Consider the following 21,559-nt stretch of genomic DNA (forward strand, 5'->3'; position numbering starts at 1 on the left):
GGCACACAAGCATGCAGTGAGTGCAGAAGTAAGTCAGTTTAATTGAGGCAACCATCGAGTTAATTATAGACGAAGAGTATATATGGTGAGACACTCCCATTAGTATACATCTTGATAATTATATGCTGCTAAATTTTGTTCGTGAAAATAATCACATGTTTTGAGATGCTGAAAGCTCTGAGCATCGTGGGCCCGGAAGTGGGATGCCGCGTTTACACCTAAATGATCGGCCAGTTTAACGTTCTTTATAATATTCAGATTTTAGGCACCACTCGCTCCCTACATAAGCCCGGACGCTCGCCGCATGTGTAACGTGTACCGAAACGGATTGAGAGGCATACGCTCGATATTCCACGTAGCTGCTAACTCGTATACCACGTGACAATGGTGTTTCCCTGATCGCAAACACAATTTTTGCTTACAGACGTTAATTGCGTTGCATGCGAAGTGTTTACTTCATGATGAGTTTATTCTAGGCTCCCCGCACACCCCGGCATTATAGTCTTTTAGCACACGGTTTGCCATCTGTACTATCGCCAGCATTAATAATTTTATATTACTATTAAACCAAAATGAATCACACAATTTGTGACAGTACGATGCCGCTATTCACCCGCCTTCAGATTGGCATTCGAAACTAAATAGGTAGCTGCGTTCCCCGACATGTTTTGTAAAACATTTACCATAATAAGACGTTTTATCGGCAGGGTGGAGAGAAACAGTACCAATATCATCTGCATTAAAGATCGATTGTCCCAATGAAAATCTTGTCAAAACGAACCCAGACCTGAGTTCTCCCTGCTGACCACCACAGAACTGTTATCTGCGTCGCTCTTATACACAGTAAGCATGCGTACTATAATTGCCAAAAACCGGCTGCCTAATTTGCATAGATTTTTTTTTTTAAATATCATCAAAACCCCTACGGCGCCCATTAATTCATTCACATACCCAAAAATGAGCCACAAACATCCGTCCTGAACCTGAAGCTGGAGCTAAGTTGCGCGGCCAATTTGATGTCTTTCCTGCCAAAAACATATTCGCGTTTGGGGCTCGCGATAAGTTTTGCATTTTTAGGACGTTCAACATTGGCAGCCATAGCTAGTAACAAACTATACCCCCAATTCTAAACATGTGGGTCAAACCGGGTTCGGCCATTGGCCGTTACGGTGTAAAGAGTACAACGCTGGAGTTCGGGCAAGTCATGGGTTCAATGAGATGTCGATATGGCGTCGGGCATTTGTGGTGAGCTACAGTGTCATTGACACTTTCATTTCCTAAACCTGACTTACTTGATTTCTGGTATTTCTTGTACATCCAGCATTTCTCAATAAACACATATCACACAGTGCCATGTCAAATACTGTACACTATACCAGGGATAGAAATAGGAGACCGCAGCATAATGAGGGAGTCCGTTTTGTAACTATCCTGATCTGAACAATGTGCGTTGATAGGATCAGCGGTTCATAATGACAGACATTTCAATCGTTAAGACCTTAATAATTATAAGTATATAATAATCAATCATAATAATTTATAATTACAGACCTTCATAATTATCAACCCCTGAAAGGATAAAACGATAGGAAGAGGGAGCTACCAGTTTTGTTTTACTTTCGTTCTCCCCTCCCAGGCGCCCGCCACTCCTACGCAGTCATAAACATGCTCCACATGGCATCACTTTGTAGTCCAGTCAATATATGAACATTTTTGGCCTACCTGGAACAAATTGCAACAGAGGGTTTTATTGTTGGAAGTTGTTGATTGGACCCTCCTAAACTTCATATGTAAAATCGGCCAAAATCGGACCACGGGAAATCATGGCTATTTAGCATAAATCCAAAATGGCCACCATTTTCAAGTTTGAGGCTAGTTTGTCCTAGATAGTACAGGAGCTAAAGGCTAACTCAGGTCGCCCTTACGACGGTGGCCATTTTGGATTTATGCTAATTAGCCAGTTTCCCGTGGTCCGATTTTGGCCGATTTTGCATACATGAAGTTTAGGAGGGTCCAATCAACAACTTCCAACTATATAACCTTCTGTCGCAATTTGTTCCGGGTATTTCATATTTTGACCGGACTATCGCGCCATAGACATGAAACGATCAATGGCCCGTACATCAATCGACACCGCTCCTTTGTGGGTATAGACGATTTGTTATACAGTAAGTACAGTTGTATGCAGTAAAATCCTAGAGGCTACTGTCCCTTTAATGCCAATGGTCTATGAGAAAAAGTTTGTTATTGTTAAGACTAATTTTGTTTCTGACAATGGGCCCCAGGACTGACTGGGTTTTCAGACTCATTTCGAAGACTGTTAGTGTTACAGTACGGTACATCAAAGATTACGTTACGTATTTATGTGGAGTTTTCTGACAATCCGCACCAATTACAATTATAAGTCAAGCGTAATAATGTCACAAATCTGAGGTTATGTCGTGATTTGAATCATTGATGGGTTTTCAGGGTTTAGAATATCTTGACTTTCGGGGCCTGGCTGACGAGGACTGCAATGTTATCAAAGTCTTACTGAAGCCGAAACATTTGTCCCAACGAAAAGTAAAGGTATGTATCTGTGAATCGTGATACAGTAGCCAACGATACAGTAATCAATACGCAGCCTCCATATCGCAATACAAACGATACGCATGTTAAACAGTAAATAAGGTACGATAAACTAATTTTAAATGAAGTAAATGTATTTCTATTTAAGTTAAATTTATTTTATTTTATAGTTTACTCTCAGTGTCACAAATATCTATCGTGTATCGTAACATGCGTATTGAGATATTTATTATATCCTGATCCTAGTGTATCGTTACACCCATATAACATGTCTATATTTAATTGTCACCTTATAATTCACCTGTAATATAAGCCAATCAATGTTCTAAATGGAAACGTTTGTCAGTATATAGACTACACAGTGCTATGCATACATTTTACTATATTATAATAATAATATAGTTTAATGTATGCATAGCACTGTGTAGATTGTAGATTGTTGATACATGGCATACAGAGAACCCTCTAAACCTTTGACTAACTGTACTCCATTATTATATTATAATAATTTGAAGCATTTCTTGTTTACCTTGTTAATATCAGTGTTTAAGAAAAAAAAACGTCTGTGCTTTCTCATTTATCATAGAGAGTCCAGACACAATTCCATAAGCTGCATCACAGCGAATGACATTGAGCTGTGTTCAAAATAAGGGAAAAAAATGTGATTGTCCGACGGACAAGCTACAAGATATTTTTGCTTGTCCTGCAAAATTTTTGCTTGGCCTGATTAATAACATAGAAAATAGAAATATAGTAAATCTGGTAGTCTTGTAGTCTAGTATAAATAAAGCAATCCTGGGCACCATTGGCATTGCAAAGTGGATTAAATAAAATAAAAGTCTATATTTATTCTAACCACACAATAAAGATGTAAAATTACACAAATACCTCGTTTTATTAGCTCTGGGAAGGGCGCCAATACGACCGGAAGTGATGAATTTCGTCGAGTTGTATCTAAAAGACGAAGCGAAAATACGAAACGGAATGCAAAAATGGCGGCGGCCAGCGATGATAGAAAATGATGAAAATTTGCTATAAAAAGTTGCTTGTCCGGCGGACAAGCTACTGGACAGGTCTACTTGTCCTCAGTGGAAATGGACAAGTGAGGACAAACGGATAGCCCTTATTTCAAACACTGTTGAGCATGTGAGGTTGATGTGGGAACAGTGACTGATATATTCATATGACTGTGTCCACGTGGTTCAATTGTGTTGTCTGATGTTATGTACGTCTTATTGCAGTTTCCATGGGACAAAACCGATCTCTCACGCTTGCAGGCAGAAGGTAAGGCTGGATCCTTTCTGCATATATATATATATATATATATATATATATATATATATATATATAGTCCTTGCTTGGGTCATTATTGATTTACCTGCTGCGTACATTTCTTTCTCTGAGTGAGGGTGGCTCTGCTAATTTATGATTGCATTGTTATTAATGACACTAATTTATGATGCATTTTATTACAAAAGCCCTTAAGTCTTAGAATTCGTTAAAAATTTAGATTACACGTTACTTCTAAATCGGCACAGGTAACCGATTACAATACACATTTTATTGAATAGTTGTGCTCGACATTTGCAAATATTTATTTTTGGCTTTCACATTTGAAAGTATTTTGCTCATATTTCGATATGCGGTGTCAGTATCTCTGAAGAGACTGCAGCACATTGCTAGTGTTGACCCCAGGGCGCGAAATTAGCATCGGCCCACTGGCATATATCCCGGCAAATTATTTGGAGGGCCAGCAACATTGGCAAAACACCGGCCCTTCGAGCCGGTGTTTTCAGCCGTGTTAGCGAGTACCTACGTTTTTATTTATAGCATTAATGAAAAAATAGCCTACATTACTGTTTTACCTGAAGGATATCACACCATAATTTATCAACATTTCACAAATTTGAAATAGACACTACAACATTTTTTGGACAGTCAAGAGTCAGTGAAACAATGTTATTAAAAAAAAAAACAATTTGTGAGGGTTAGGGTTAGGGTTCATGGCTGGGGCACTCGTGGCTGGTGCAAAAAAAAATCTGAATTTCATGCCCTGTAACCCCATCTGCAAATTTGTCATTTTTGTAATCTAAAGGCCTTTTACACGTTTTCAGCTGCAGGACTCGTGAATGGTGGCCCCGCTAGCTTCGAAGAGGCTGCGGCGGCATGTCACTATGGTTACCCCGCAGCCGGCGGAGCAGTCGGCGTCGACCATCACTATGCATCTGCTCCTCACGACCAGGTGGTTGACAACAGGACCGACGCGATGGTCATGCACCAGTCGCCTCCCGTCGTCGCACACCATCGTCACATGCCGCTAGTGCCTGCGTCCGACCACCATGCCGCCGCCGCTCACAACTACCGGCCGGGCGCGGCCGACGCGAAGATGGCCACGGTGGCGGTGCCGATAACGGCTCAGATGGTGATCCAGGTGAGGGGCATTCCGTTTCAGATGCCGCCGGACGGCGGGATGTGCGGCGTGGTGCTGCCCGCCGTGCCGCCGCCGCCCCTCGTACCCGTGCACGGTCTCCCCCCGGGCGCGCCGCCGCCGCTGCTGCATCCGGTGCTGCCTCGGCACGCCATGGTTCGCGTCGGCGGTCTGATGCCGCGGGAGATGGCCAACAGTGCTCTGAGCATGCTGCCGCCCCCTGCGATGGTGCACTACGGTCAGTCGCTGGGCGGCGGCATGCAGGCGGTCGGTGGTGAACCCGTTGCGCCGTACAACCTCGCTGCGCACGGCGGCGGCGGTGGTCGCGCGTTCGCGGGCGCTTGCGATCAGTCGCCCAATCCCGAACTCGCGCCCGTCGCCACCGCGATCGGAAACGCTCCAGCAGGCGAGCCGATCGCCGCGGCAACCGCTAGCGTTCCGGCGGGCCAGCCCGTCCCCGCGACGCCCGCGAGCGCTCCGGCGGGCGAGCTCGTCGCCGTGGCAACCGCAAGCGTTCCTGCAGGCGAACACGTAGCCATGACAACAGCGAGCGTTCCTGCGGGCGAGCAACCGTCCGCCACGCGCATCGGAAATTCCGACGGCGACGACCGATCGATCGAACGGGACGCGGCGATGCCAAGCGGCTGCCAAAGCAGCGATCCTCGTGCCAGCAGAAGCGAGGTGTCGCCGGACGAGGAGGAGAGGGCAGCCGGCGAGAAGAAGGAAGCCGGCGACGTGCGTGACGAGAAAGCGCCCGCCGTCGCCGCGGCCACGGAGGAAGCCAAGCCGAAGCTGAAGCCGTCGTCGTGGGCGAGTTTGTTCAGGAATGACAACGCGAAGATGGTGTACGTGCCGTTGGAGAGCGAACAGCTAGAGGCGGCGGCTGCTGAGAGCATGGCGGGTCGTGCGCCGCGGCGTGGGTCGCAGGCTGGCTCGGAGGCTGCTGACGACGTCGTCGTCGTTGTGAAACCGTCGGAGGACCACGGAGCGATGTCGCTTGGAGGTAGGCCCTCGATCTCGCTCCCTCCCTCCCTCCCTCTCATACCCGCTAGACACGCTGCCGCTTGGAGGTAGGCCCTCGATCTCGCTCCCTCCCTCCCTCCCTCTCATACCCGCTAGACACGCTGCCGCTTGGAGGTAGGCCCTCGATCTCGCTCCCTCCCTCCCTCCCTCCCTCTCATACCCGCTAGACACGCTGCCGCTTGGAGGTAGGCCCTCGATCTCGCTCCCTCCCTCCCTCCCTCCCTCTCATACCCGCTAGACACGCTGCCGCTCGGAAGTAGGCCCTCGATCTCCCTCCCTTCTTCCTCTCCCTCATCCCCAGCTAGTCGTCAGAGGACCACAGAGCGATGTCGCTTGGAGGTAGGCCATCGATCTCGCTCCCTCCCTCCTCCCCTCTCATCCCTGCTAGATGCTTGGCAGTCTGGGTTTTTTTTTTACGAAAGCAAAAGTTGTTTGTGTGGTGAGTTGTATGTAGGGGCGAAGGCTCTCAAAAGGCTCTGAAATCTTTGCTAGTTGGTTATAGCTGGATGAGTTTGGACAATATTTTGAGGTAATATAAAATATTGTAGTAAAGTAGTGTTAAAAATAATTTTTCGAATATATGTACAGTATTTTGGCAAATTAGGAGGGTTTATTTTCTGCATGGGTTGCATCTGAAAAGAGAAAAGTTAGTCTACCCTATCATTGAACCTGTCAGGTGACGAGCATTGTGGGTAACGTAAAAGTTTCTGTGGCGTGTGTGTGAATGTCTTTGTGTGGCGTACGTGCACGTGTGATTTGGCAGTTTGTATACGTGGAATTCCCATTACGTACTGATGATGAATAGGTATTGTTTGAATTACACAGAGCATCTCTCGCGGATTAAGATCATCCATAAGACAGTCGCCCTTCACCCGAGGGGAATGCTGAACAGGCCAACTGGTGCTACATCAATTCTGTATCCTTAAAAAGACCACGTTGTTCCAGCATATAGGATTTCCTTTTCAGATTTATCTGTTTACTGTTCATTGTTGACTGTGGTTCAATTGCCATCATGGTGATAAGCTCCATGAATTTCACTTGGGTAGAAGCAGTGGATTAAAGTCTTATAGAGATAGTCCAGCCCACTGATTCATAGATGTCTTTAGGATTTATTTATTTGAAATTAAATTGATCAGGGTTTATTGTTTTTTGTCAATTTGTCAATTTGTCAATATTTAAAGTGACGTTTCGTCTATAAGTGTGAAGTTGCGTGGCGATTTTCCTACTTACTTACTATATACTTATAGCAATTTAACATTTTGAGCAATTCGCATTCCTTTGTGATTGTAGTCACTAGTCAGTACTGCGACTGTTGTTATTTCTTAACATCTGTGTACAGACGTTACAGTCTCTTCTAGCATGCCCACCATTCTATCACCTGCTGAAGAGCCTGCCTATATTTCCTGCGTTGACTCGTGGACCAAGCTCCACACCAATAATTGACAGCTTGTAAGTATATAGCACCTATCTGTGTAGCTAATATTTTAGTTTATAATAAATCATGAAATTCAAAATCCGTGTCGTAAGTGAGAATCCAAGCTGACAAAGGCGCTTAAACAAGTCAAAACTTTTGCTTGCAGGTTAATTGCGTAGGTTTATCATGAAATGACGTTATTATTAATATTAACAACCTAGATGTATATATATATTGAATTAATACGCAGCAAATTCAGAATTTCCAAGAGCTGCATGTTGCCTCATGGCCAGCATTCAATAGCACGAATAATGGAGTTTCTTCATAATTAGTATATATGTAAGTTGTAACACAAGTTTGCACAATTCTAATTTGCACAGACTGCTGTGGTTAAATACGTACTTTCTCCATTAATCTATAAATATAATAGGTAGAAAGAGCCGAAGTGTCGTTTTCCATATCTCCTCCGAAACCGTGCCACGTATTCTCACGCGAATCGAGCTGGGGCCCCTTCTGGATGTCGCGAATACATTCAGCTACGTTATAACACGGATTTTTCGATCGTAAAGTGACTTGGAGGCAATTTTCTAAGTTAAGTATGTTATGTGCTCGAAGAAACTTCGCATTCATCGGAAACTTGCACCAAATTTTAAGATCGCCAAATCCGCATGCCGGTCCAATCACAGTACGTGAATCACAACACGATCACGGCCGTCGACGAAGACGGCTTGGAGTAAAGTCTCGATTTTCATGTCTTTTTTCAACCTCATAATTTTTAGCTCACCTTGATATCAAGATTGAGCTATTGCCATTGGTCGTCGTCCGTCGTACGTACGTCCGTCGTCCGTCCGTCTCCGTCCGTCCTTCCGTCAACATTTGGCTACGGTCAACGATAACTCAGGAAACCGTTTGACCCACATGTTTGAAATTGGGTATAGTTGTTACTGCTATGCTCCCATATTGAACGTCCTATTTGGATCCACCGGCAATTTTTTGGCAAAAAATGAGAATTGCCATTAGTCAGTTCAGTTCAACGGATTTTGCTCATTTTTGGTATGTGAATGAATAAGGGCCAGGGGTTTTGATATTTAAAAAAAAATTATGCAAATTAGGCAGGTTTTGGCAATTATATAGCATCTTATGTTATAGACACGCAGATAACAAGTCCTGTGTGTCACACTCGTCTGGTTCGTTTACAAGATTTCAATGACAATATCTTTAATGACAAATTGGTATTTCCTCTCCACCCTCAGATAAAACGTCTATATTAGAGTAAAGTTTTACAAAACATGTCGGAACGCAGCATACCTATTTATTCGAACGCCATCGAAGCGGTATAGCGCATCTACCGTCACAAATTGTGATTCATTTTGGTTTATAAATTATTAGCGATATACAGATGGCAACCGTGTGCTACCGCCTAGAAAAACTCATACGAAGTAACAACTTCCATGCAACCAATTAAAGCCTCACAATGCGCATCCAAACGCTGAAATTTCTCCAGTACTAGAACTAGCAACTACTTTGTGCATGCATAATCACACTACCTATATGACAAAATAAACTCTAGTTCCTCCCATTTGACTGCGCGTTCCAACAAGAAAGAGCGTGCGAAATCAGTAATCAGGCGCCAACGCTAACTTGTTTCAAACAACATAACATCGACTTCAGGTTTGGTGACGTCACATGTTTCTATCTTTGCTGCCGCCGTACCGCCTGTACCGCCGCCCACGCTGCACGGCTGCTTGGAGATTGGGGAAACTGTCAACAACATCGGGAGAATTTCAAACAACATTGGAGGTATTTTCAAAATACCTTTTATAAGACAAGCGCAGTGAAATTGGAGGAGCTAGAGTTTATTGTCATTAAGTAGTGTTTGATTATTCATGCACGAAGTATTTGCTAGTCTCTAGTACTGTAGAAATTAGCGTTTGGATGCACATTGTGAGTCCTTTAACTTCTAACAAAAGTGTGTTATGGACAGGGAAACACCATTGTCACAGTGTATATAAGCAGCTAGGTGGAATAAGCGTATCCTCTCATCATCTACACGTAACACATCGCGAGCTCCGCTTTTGTAGGCAGTGCCTTAAATCTGAATATTATAAAAACGTTAAATGGCGATCATTTAGGTGTAAACGCCATCACTCGCCACAATCTCAGGACTTTACACATCTCAAACATTTGATTTTCACATACAAAATTACACATATAATTTATCAAGAGTACTATAATGGGGAGTTCTCCATAGTATATTACTCTTCGTTTCTATAATGACTGTCGATGGTTGCCTCAGATTTAAACACTGACTTACTTCTCACTCACTCATTTGTGGTGCCTTTGTGGTGAGCATACAGTGTCATTATGAAACACTTTCATCCTAACCATGATTACTTGATTTCTGGTATAATAATCTGATGTACATCCAGCATTTCTCAATAACACATATCACCACAGTGCATGTCAATACTGTAACACTACTACAGGGGATAGAATAGAGTCCGCCCAGCATAATGAGGGAGAGTCCGTTTTTGTAACATCCTGATCTTGAACAATGTGCGTTGATAGCGAATCAGCGCGGTTCATAATGACCAAGACATTTCTAATCGTTAAGGACCTTAATAATTATAAGTAGTATATAAATCGAATCATAATAATTTATAACTACAGACTTCATAAATTATCAACCCCTGAAAGAATAAAACGATATAGGAAAGAGGAGACCATTACCAGTTCTTGTTTCATTTCGTCTCCACCTCCGAGGCGCCCCCACTTCCTCAACGCAGTCAATAAACATGCTCACATGGCTCACTTTGTTAGTCAGTCAATATAATGAAAAATTTTTTCGGCCTACCTGGAAACAAATGCTCAATCAGAGGGTTTAAATGTTGGAAGTTTTGATTGACCCTCTAACTTCATATGTAAAACTCGGCCAAAATCGGACCACGGGAATGCAATGGCTATTTAGCATAAATCCAAAATGGCCTACATTTAATCAAGTTTGAGGCTAGTCTTGTCCAGTTAGCTACCAGGAGCCTAAAGGCTAACTCAGGTCGCCCTACGACGGCCGGCCAATTTGGGATTTATGTAATTAGCCAGTTCCCGTGTCTCGATTTTGGCGATTATTGCAATACATTGACAGTTTAAGGAACGGTCAATCAGAACAACTTCCAACTATATTAAACCTTACTGTACGCAATTTGCTTCCGGGTATTTCAATAGTTGACATGACTATACGCACCAATAGACATGTAAACGCAATCAATAGCCGCAATACATATCGACACCGCCTCCTAGCCATGACTCGCGTACACGACGCACGGGACAGGCGCCGGTACACGCTGCGCTTTCTGATTAACCAGCCGTTGTTACTTCGGCTGTCAGGTACTGTTGTAAGGTATAATATCAAATATTTATACATTCTACCCCCCCGCCAATTTCTCAACGATTTGTGACGTTTCACAAAATGCGACCCCTGGACACTCAAATCCACCCGATTCCGCAGATCCGCGGGAAAAATCTCTCACCTGAGTCAGGATATGTATGCAGTGTGCGTGGTGCAGTTATGTGTGTGCGGCAGCCGATCGGTGTGTAAATGTCAGTATGAGTAGTGTGTGGCGTGGGGGGGAGCAAAAACAAATCGAAAAAAGCAAAAAAAAAAAAAAAAAAGTGGTGTCGTGGTGCCGGCGTGTGTATGTATGTATGCAGGTGCAAAATTAAATCCTGAATTAACGGGAGTCCGGAGTCAAATACTCCCTGATTTTCTGTCGGACTCCCTGATTTGACATATGCAGGAGTTCGTGTGACTCCCTGAAAATTCTGCTATACTAACTAGTTCGTTCCTGAGCACGGCCTCGCAGAATTGCCGTATGTTTTCAGCAAATGTCCAAAGACAATTTGGCACACGTGCAACTGCATGAATTTTCCAAATAAGCACACGCGTTATTGCTAATTTCTTTAGTTTTGAACTTCAGATTGCGGACTCCCTTATTTTGCTGCGGACTCCCTCTTTTTTGAGGGCAGGGCGTTGGACTCCCTTGTTCAAAAGTTCATTTCTACCCCTGTGTATGTATGTGTGTGTGTGCGTGCGTGCGTGCGCGTGTGCGTGTGTGTGTGCGTGCGTGCGTGCGCGTGTGCGTGTATGTGTGTGTGTAAATGTGGTATGTGTGTGCGTGGGTGTGCGTGTGATTGTGCGTGCACATGCCCGTATGTGCGTGCGCGCGCGTGTGATGTGTGTATGCGCGCATGTGTGCAAATATTTGACAACGGGAGGTGTAACCCTGCCCGCCGCCGTCCACAGACTTTCAAGAAAATATATCTTCAAAACTACTAAATGCATTTTGCTTTTTTTAAGAATTTTACTTATTATTGATGCTTCTAACCAGAATGATATTTTCAAAAATATCTAAATAAGTGAAATTGTGCTATGAAATCACCCCTTTCCCTTTTTTTGAAAAATTGCATGTCATTTTAAGGTAAAATTTCAGATTTTATATATATTTAGATTTTTTACAATTTTTTTTAAACAAATATTGGTATATGACTCAAGTCTAAATATCAGTATTTTTCGTTTACTGTAAATACATCCTCTTGAAAATAAAAGTCGGAGATAAATGGTTAAACCGCCATCCTCAAGTCAGACCCCACTCGAACCCGTCTGGAGGACGGGTAACAGCTAGTAAGTATAAATTACAGAGGTTCAATGTGGGTGCTGTGTTTAAGTGTAACCATCGTTGTCTTGTTGCAGTGTTGAATTTGTCAGCGCATTTCACCAGATGACCGTGAGAACAGGTAAATTGAATCAAAGAGAAAACTGTGGGTTTTTATCAATACTATGCAGAATTTTGATTCTCTCACTATAGTTGATGGGGTCAGATTTGACTGTCAGTAGTTTCCTCAGAAACCTGTGTTCATGTCTTGTACATTCTACTTCTCTTGTTGTAAATGTATCCGTAAATAGGCGTTTTTTATGATGTCATTTCTATTAATATTTAGGCATTAAGGGGAAAAGGCAGCAGGACTTGAATCCAGGCTCTTCTTTTGAACCGTCCTACATGTACAAAATGCTTGGCTTGATAAAGTCGGAACTGTGCGCTAAGGTGAGGTCAACAGAAATTTAGGAAAAACGTAATATTTGTCGTACTCGTATAATCTTTATGTACAGACAACACCAGGGAGATATAAACATGAAATATTAATATTTAAAATAATACGTCGTAACATATTAATTAATCATAAAAGATTATGTAAACGTGATAAACGTACTTTGATGGCATTGCTAGATGGGGAGATTTAGAGTACTTGCTTTACATGCGGGGGATTACCGTCTTCGCCGTCGCCCATAGTTTGACGTGTCATGTTACTGCATGCAGGGTCGGCAGGAGGATGCTGAGGAGTTCCTCGGCTGCATCCTGAATGGGCTTCACGAGGAGATGCTCGCAGCTTTGAATCTCTATGCAGGACAAGGTAGAGAACACAGCCGATCACGTTTTTACATGTTACAGAGATGGGATCCGCGGTCACTTTCGAAAATTATCAATTTTCCAAATCATTCAAATCCGTTGAGAAAACTGTAGAGGTGGGGAAAAATCATGTGGGCATGGAAAATGGACCTTTCCGTAAAACCTGTGTCGCCCTAGGCGTACAAATCCTGGGGTTCTGCAGACGATATGCTTTTACATATTATTTATAAGTTTTTGGGTGGGTATACTGCAGCGGGGTAACATTGAGTATATGTTTCAACGATTGTGCAGTGATTAACCAATCTGCACGATTGTCAGGCAGCAGTCTAGCAAATCATTATTTTCATAGAATGTTTTAAAATATGCTTGGCATCGAAGTGCTGCAAGGTTGGCTATTTTTTGGGAGCGCACATGTGAAAAACGCGTTACGTGTAAACTAGTTTAGCTTTCCTGACCTAGTAACAACATCCGAGCAGAGTGTGGTTACCTACCTTGCTGGGGCAGATAAGCCATTCGATATGATGATGAAATTTGAGAAGCTTCACTTATGCTAGCTTGCATATTACTGTGTGTGTGTGTGTGCGTGCGTGCGTGCGTGCGTGCGTGCATAGTGCTTGTGTGTATGTTTAAAGGCGATGTAATCCTGCTCTTCAGATGAAGCCAAACCGAATGGCTTATCGAATGGAGACTTGGCGGCGTCCCTGGATGCCATTCAGGTAGAGGGAGAAGAGCCTGGTTCTCAGGAAGAGGGGGACGAGGATGAGTGGAAGCGTGTCGGACCGAAAAACAAAAGCAGTGTCACCCGATCAAGCGTAAGCATAGTCTCACTCGGCAGATATAGCTCGGCATAATCGCAATTCGTACAGGTTCTGGAAGAGCTGGAAAGAGCTGTCATTTTAAAATGTCATTTTCCAGTGCTTAAAAGTCTGCGAAAATTCTTTGAAATTAAGCATATTTTTGTCGTGCATGAGAGGCATTCAGATTTGCTCTATGCAAGAGTATACTCACTAATCGCTGATTGTGCAAAAAGAGGCACAAAGATTACATTTGGGTAAAATCTCCTGGGCATGGCATATGTTTTGCCTTATATGTACAAACCTACTACTACTACTATTACAAACCTACCTTGTTAGTATCAATTGGTGGAATTTACATAATCTTGACAGATGTGGAATGGCGATTTATGTTCTGCCTTGAAAATTGAAGTGCGATTTACTTCAATTAATATACTTCAATCAAAAATTGCGTGATTTAATATATTTTTCCTAGAATGCTGAGAGTTTATAAATTGCATGCAAAAAAAATGTTATTAGATATCATTTGGGAGGAGGAATGGATTATCGATATGTGGATTTGCGACTAAAATTATTCTAGCCGTTGTAATGGTGATAAGTGCAGTAAAGAAGTCTGATTTATTTTTACCAGTTAATTTATATGAAGTGCAATTGTCCAGCGATCAACTCTAACCATTCTGGGTATTCAGGCCAATCTTGCCAAAACGCCGATTTCCGAAATCTTCGGAGGGCAGATGCGCTCGGAGCTGCATACTGTTGGCGGGAGAGGCTCGGCCACCCTGCAGCCCTTCTTTACTCTGCAGCTGGACATACAGGTCAGTTTTCAGTGTGATGGATAATCCATGTCGAGATGAGTAGACTCCTGGGGGCTGTTGTGAGAGTCCAAATGAGTGTGTGACGTTTTAGTCGTATTATTTGTCTTAGCAGTAACTTTTTCTGCGTGTCGTAATAGTACTAGATATTATCGTAGAGCTACGATGTTACTGACAAAGCCTGCCTGGAGGGCGGCAATTATGAGAAGCTTCATATATTGTCTCATTGCAGTATGCATTGATCGTGTGCGTGTCTGCATCGATATTGCCATGCCCTGTGGGAATTCCGTGTAGAGAAACAAAGCCCGAATAAGTGTAGTTAGCAGAAATCGGAAGTGATCTCTTGTCGTATCGGTCTCTCTAGTGTAATGTGGCGTTTTCGCGTTGGTAATCGAGTTGTTTTGTTACCACTGTACAGTCGGAAAAAGTGCACACGTTGAAGGATGCATTGGACGGCCTTGTCAAAAGTGAAGCTTTGTCCGGTTTTACCTGTGCCAAAACCAAAGTTGAGGTAACGATAGTTATTGATGTATTATATTTATTATATAGCATACCCTCAGTATGGTATATGAACATTTCATATAACTCAACTTCTGCAGTGAGAGGCGCAATAGAAGAAAGGTGATTCCACAGTGCACAGATGTGATGGGAAGAGAAGCATGTTGGTACTGTGGAGGAAAAAGTGGAGGCAGGGGAGGAAGAAAAGGGAGAAGAAGGAGAGTGGTAGTGTTGGGGGATGTTATGAAAGAGAAAGGATATATATACTAGTGCATAATGATGTGAAGATGGAAGTAGGAGGAGGATCGGTCCTGACGCTTGTCTGGCAGGGTCTTGTCAGGATGTGATGGAAGAAAGAAGAGGAGGCGTATGTTAGTGTGCAGATACGCAATGAAAAGGAAGAAAGAAAAAGGAGAAGGATTATGCTAGTATGTAAGGATATGATGAGAGGAGGAAGAGTCTGCTGATGATTAGTGATATGATTGCTAGAAGAGAATTCCATCGTGTGTAGTAAGTAATGAATGCTCCGACGCTTGTCTGGCAGGTGGAGGCGTCGCGCAGGATGATGCTGGAGCAGTTGCCACCTGTCCTCATCCTCCACCTCAAGTGCTTCGTCTATGACAAGAGCGGCGGGTGCCAAAAGGTTCTAAAGAAGATCGACTACGGCATCGATCTGGAGATCGGCAAAGGTAGTCGGCTTTTTGTTAAACGGCGGGTAGTCTGCGTGGAATCGAACTCTTAAGGTTGTGGTGTTCGATGGGCATTCAGAGCTCGAGGAATGTTTGTTATTTTAGGTGTGCAGTGGATGCATTTTGGTGACTTTGACGGAATCGTTTAAAATAGCAAATTTATATAACTTGAAGTATGTTTGAAGTATTTTAGGGTTGTGAGATCTGAAGGGGGTGGTGTAAGCCACCCAACCATTACTTGGCAAAAATACTTGGTATTGAGAAGCTGGAATAAAAATTAAGCATCAGTGCCTAAAACGTTTACAATCTGGCATCCCAGGTGTGGGGTCAATGTTGTCTCGTATCCTGTAATATTCTGGTTGGTGCAAACGGGTTTTTTGGTTCATTTTAGAACTTCTGTCGCAAGTCGGAAAAGCCAAGATACGAGAAAATCAGAGAAAATACAAGCTTTTTGCTGGTGAGTTGTAACTTAGAAACGTTCTCAAGCTGGTGGTCAAATAATATATAACAAATTACTTGTAATACTTTTCAAAACAGCTGTGTAGAAGCTGTGCTGCTACAGAGTGCTTGAAGTTGAATAAACTAATGTCAGTTATGTAGAGAAGGAGACGGCATTCACCCTATTTTAATTAATTTTCACTTTGCTTGAAATTTTTATGCAGAATTGACTTGTTCTATATGATTCATTTACATTGAAACTTAGATACCTATAGAATGAACACCTGCTTATAAAAGGCAACCTAATTTGGCTAAATATTTTCAGACCAAATTAGCCAAATTGGAAGTAGGCCCTCGATCTCCCTCCCTTCTTCCTCTCCCTCATCCCCAGCTAGTCGTCAGAGGACCACAGAGCGATGTCGCTTGGAGGTAGGCCATCGATCTCGCTCCCTCCCTCCTCCCCTCTCATCCCTGCTAGATGCTTGGCAGTCTGGGTTTTTTTTTACGAAAGCAAAAGTTGTTTGTGTGTGAGTTGTATGTAGGGGCGAAGGCTCACAAAGGCTCTGAAATCTTTGCTAGTTGGTTATAGCTGGATGAGTTTGGACAATATTTTGAGGTAATAGTAAAATATTGTAGTAAAGTAGTGTTAAAAATAATTTTCGAATATATGTACAGTATTTTGGCAAATTAGGAGGGTTTATTTTCTGCATGGGTTTGCATCTGAAAAGAGAAAAGTTAGTCTACCCTATCATTGAACCTGTCAGGTGACGAGCATTGTGGGTAACGTAAAAGTTTCTGTGGCGTGTGTGTGAATGTCTTTGTGTGCGTACGTGCACGTGTGATTTGGCAGTTTGTATACGTGGAATTCCCATTACGTACTGATGATGAATAGGTATTGTTTGAATACACAGAGCATCTCTCGCGGATTAAGATCATCCATAAGACAGTCGCCCTTCACCCGAGGGGAATGCTGAACAGGGCCAACTGGTGCTACATCAATTCTGTATCCTTAAAAAGACCACGTTGTTCCAGCATATAGGATTTCCTTTTTCAGATTTATCTGTTTATTGTTCATTGTTGACTGTGGTTCAATTGCATCATGGTGATAAGCTCCATGAATTCACTTGGGGTAGAAGCAGTGGATTAAAGTCTTATAGAGATAGTCCAGCCCACTGATTCATAGATGTCTTTAGGATTATTTATTTGAAATTAAATTGATCAGGGTTTATTGTTTTTGTCAATTTGTCAATTTGTCAATATTTAAAGTGACGTTTCGTCTATAAGTGTGAAGTTGCGTGGCGATTTTCCTACTTTACTTACTTATAGCAATTTAACATTTTGAGCAATTCGCATTCCTTTGTGATTGTAGTCACTAGTCAGTACTGCGACTGTTGTTATTTCTTAACATTCTGTGTACAGACGTTACAGTCTCTTCTAGCATGCCCACCATTCTATCACCTGCTGAAGAGCCTGCCTATATTTCCTGCGTTGACTCGTGGACCAAGCTCCACACCAATAATTGACAGCTTGTAAGTATAGCACCTATCTGTGTAGCTAATATTTTAGTTTATAATAAATCCCTGAAATTCAAAATCCGTGTCGTAAGTGAGAATCCAAGCTTGACAAAGGCGCTTAAACAAAGTCAAAACTTTTGCTTGCAGGTTAATTGCGTAGGTTTATCATGAAATGACGTTATTATTAATATCACAAACCTAGATGTATATATATATTGAATTAATACGCAGCAAATTCAGAATTTCCAAGAGCTGCATGTTGCCTCATGGCAGCATTGAATAGCACGAATAATGGAGTTTCTCATAATTAGTATATATGTAAGTTGTAACACAAGTTTGCACAATTCTAAGTTTGCACAGACTGCTGTGGTTAAATACGTACTTTCTCCATTAATCTATAATATAATAGTAGAAAGAGCCGAAGTGTCGTTTTCCATATCTCCTCCGAAACCGTGCCACGTATTCTCACGCGAATCGAGCTGGGGCCCCTTCTGGATGTCGCGAATACATTCAGCTACGTTATAACACGATTTTTCGATCGTAAAGTGACTTGGAGGCAATTTTCTAAGTTAAGTATGTTATGTGCCCGAAGAAACTTCGGCATTCATCGGAAACTTGCACCAAATTTTAAGATCGCCAAATCCGCATGCGCAGTCCAATCACAGTACGTGAATCACACACGATCACGGCGTCGACGAAGACGGCTTGGAGTAAGTCTCGATTTTCATGCTTTTCAACCTTCATAATTTTTAGCTCACCTTGATATCAAGATGAGCTATTGCCATTGGTCGTCGTCCGTCGTACGTCCGTCCGTCCGTCCGTCCGTCCGTCCGTCCTTCCGTCAACATTTGGCTACGGTCAACGATAACTCAGGAACCGTTTGACCCACATGTTTGAAATTGGGTATAGTTGTTACTGCTATGCTCCCATATTGAACGTCTTATTTTATAGCACGCCAGCCGACATACTTTTGAGCCACGGCAATTTTTTGGCAAAAATGGGAATTGCCATTAGTCGGATTGCTGTTGGATTATTTTGGTGGATATGATTGGCTTAGAAAAGATTCCATCGTGTTAGTAAGTTGATGCTGCCGGACGCTTGTCTGGCAGGTGGAGGCGTCGGCGCAGGAATGATGCTGGAGAGTTGCCACCTGTCCTCATGCCTCACTCAAGTGCTTGTCCTAATGACAAGAGCGGCGGGTTGCAAAAGGTTTTAAGAAGATCACGCGGTAGGGCAATCCGAATACCAGTGCCACACGAGGGGCGGCATCCCATCAGCGCCCAAGCCGGTCAGCTGCGGGCCTGTGGTCGTGTGGCTGTAAGCGCCCAGCGCGTCACGCCCCTGCGGCGTGGGCACTACGGCCAGCGTCCGCTTCAAAACGCCTCCGCCTGCCGCGGCACCGCACGGGGTAGACATCGTTCTTGCTGCCTCACCGCCACAGGCGGAGTCGCACCCTGCGTGCCCCTCGGCATGGCGCCAGGCAGCAAAAGCTACACCGCCCCGTGTGCTGGAGCAGGTGCAATCGGACCCACACAGCGCATTTCCCTGGTACTGGCGTGTCGGGGGAAAAGTGATCACACGTGTTTGACTATTGTGTCCTTCCCCACCGTCGTGCCAGCATTCGACCGGCACAGCGTGGTGGCGGTGTGGGCCTGAGTGTGCAAGGTTGCCACCACCCGGCTCTATGTAACCTGAGCAACTAGCGCGAGGAGACCAGGTGCGACGAGGCAAGTCACGTGATTAACATTGGCGGTGCAGCGGGGGGTTGGCACTGGCGGTAGCAGCACGTACAGCAAGCATACGCACGTACTCTGCGGGTATACGCCGTACACGCGGTACACGCACGGGTGACGCGGTGTACCGCACGGTACATGCGGGTCACGCACGTACACGCAGGTAACGCACGTACCGCATTCGTACACGCGGATACCGTACGTAGCAGCACGTACACCGGGTACACGCCGTAGCACGCGATACACGCACGTACACAGCAGATACACGGGCGGGTGAACGGCACAGTGCGCGCGCGTACACGCACGTACACGACGGTGGGCGGGTGCACGCACGTTACACGGCGGATACACCGCGGGTACACGCACGTACACGCGGGTAAACGGAGATACACGCACGTACACGCGGGTACAGCGGGTACACTTAACGTACACGCAGATGCTCCCGTACACGCGGGTACACGGGCGGTACGACGCCGAACGCGGGTAGCACGCACGTACGATCGCGGATACACGCACGTACAGCGCCTGTACACGAGATAAGCCGTACACAAGATAAGTAACACGGCACTAACGCGGGTACACGCACCGTGCACGGCCGGTACACGCACTAGTGCACGCGCCCCGCACACAACACCCCGAGAGCGCGCGGCGGGTACACGCCGTACAAGTGGCAGTACGCGTGCAGCGTGCGTGTACGCCGAGCCGTGTACGTGCGTGTATCCGCGTGTAGTGCGTGTATCCGCGTGTACGTGCGTGTACGTGCGTGTACCTGCGTGTACCGTGGCGTGTAACCTGGCAGTGCACGTGCGTGTTAGCGCCGGATGTACGTGCGTGTACCCGCGTGCATGTGCGTGTACCAGCGTGTACGTGCGCTATACGCGCCGTGTACGTGCGTGTATCTGCGTGTACGTGCGTGTACGGCAGTGGTCAACCGCGGCTTGCAACCGCAAGTTAAGATCACGTGATCTCGCTTGACCTGCTGCTTATTGTCGGTTACATAAGCGGTGTGGAACTTGACACAGGCACACAGCACACGCTGTGGAATGTGCCAGCACGTGGAGAAATATCAACACGTGTGATATTTCCAGACGCGAAATCGCTGGTGTGCGGCCGGCTTAAGGTGTGTGTGTTCCGATGGCATTCAGAGCTGAGGAATGTTTGTTATTTTAGGTGTGCAGTGGATGGCATTTTGTGACTTTGACGAATGCGTTTAATAATGCAAATATATCATACACTTGAAGTATGTTTGAAGTATTTAGGGTTGTGAGGATCTGAAGGCGGGTGGTGTAAGCCACCCACCATTACTCTGGCAAAAATACTTGGTATTGGAAGGCTGGAATAATAAATTAGCATCAAGTGCCTTAAAACGTTTAGCAATCTGGGCATCCGCAGGTTGTGGGTAATGTTGTCTCGTATCCTGTAATATTCTGGTTGGTGCAACGGGTTTTTTGTTTCATTTTTACGAACTTGCTGTAGACAAGTCGGAAAAGCCAAGATACGAGAGAAATGCAGAGAAAATACAAGCTTTTTCGGCTGGTGAGGTTGTAACTTAGCAAAACGTTCTCAAGGCTGGTGGTGAAATTATATATAACAAATTACTTGTAATACTTCTTCAAAACGCTGTGTAGAAGGCTGTGCTGCTTACCAGAGTGCTTGAAGTTTGAATAAACTAACGTAAAGTTTACTGTAGGAGAAGGAGACGGCAATTTCACGCCTATTTTAATTAATTTTCAGCTTTTGCTATGAAATTTAATGCAGAATCTGACTTGTTCTATGTTGAATTACATTTACATTGAAACTTAGATACCTATAGAAATGGAACACCTGCTTCTAAAGGCAACCTAATTTGGCTAAATTATTTTTCAGACAAATTAAAGCCAAATTGCTAAGCAAATGTCTAGTTACACCTGGTTATTTTCCAGCTTTGGGCTTGAAATTTTTTATGGGGCACGAATTGACTTGTTTCTATATGATGCATTTACATTGAAACTGTAGATACCTATAGAATGAAGCACCTGCTTATAAAAGGCAACCTAATTTGGCTAAATATTTTTCAGACCAATTAGCCAAATTGCTAACAAAATGTCTAGCTTAAACCCTGGTGCGTGCGTGCGTGCGGTGCGTCGCGTGCGTGCGTGCGTGCGTGCGTGCGTGGGTGCGGGTGCGTGGGTGCGTGTCGTGGGGTC

At 44.2% G+C, this 21,559-nt stretch overlaps 1 protein-coding gene and 1 long non-coding RNA gene across 2 annotated transcripts in view; both read left to right on the forward strand.

Annotated features, from left to right (window-relative positions):
• Window positions 1–2,434: 2,434 nt before the first annotated feature.
• The window catches only part of LOC106807961 (ubiquitin carboxyl-terminal hydrolase 10-like), a 26,762-nt gene continuing 7,637 nt past the window's right edge, over window positions 2,435–21,559 (forward strand). The window contains 14 exon segments of the mRNA XM_014810487.1: window positions 2,435–2,568; window positions 3,810–3,852; window positions 4,683–5,999; window positions 6,845–6,910; window positions 6,913–6,935; window positions 7,359–7,468; window positions 12,181–12,224; window positions 12,429–12,532; window positions 12,806–12,899; window positions 13,550–13,707; window positions 14,379–14,504; window positions 14,920–15,012; window positions 15,544–15,688; window positions 16,080–16,145. Of these exon segments, the coding sequence (XP_014665973.1) occupies window positions 2,458–2,568; window positions 3,810–3,852; window positions 4,683–5,999; window positions 6,845–6,910; window positions 6,913–6,935; window positions 7,359–7,468; window positions 12,181–12,224; window positions 12,429–12,532; window positions 12,806–12,899; window positions 13,550–13,707; window positions 14,379–14,504; window positions 14,920–15,012; window positions 15,544–15,688; window positions 16,080–16,145 (2,500 nt within the window). The 5' untranslated portion in view covers window positions 2,435–2,457.
• LOC106807967 lies at window positions 16,525–17,674 on the forward strand. Its single transcript, XR_001393733.1, has 3 exons — window positions 16,525–16,555; window positions 17,038–17,129; window positions 17,546–17,674. It is a non-coding gene; the product is annotated as an uncharacterized LOC106807967 (long non-coding RNA).

The sequence above is a fragment of the Priapulus caudatus genome, unplaced genomic scaffold (genome assembly GCF_000485595.1).
Source record: "Priapulus caudatus unplaced genomic scaffold, Priapulus_caudatus-5.0.1 Scaffold245, whole genome shotgun sequence".
Taxonomy (NCBI): Eukaryota; Metazoa; Priapulida; class Priapulimorpha; order Priapulimorphida; family Priapulidae; genus Priapulus; species Priapulus caudatus.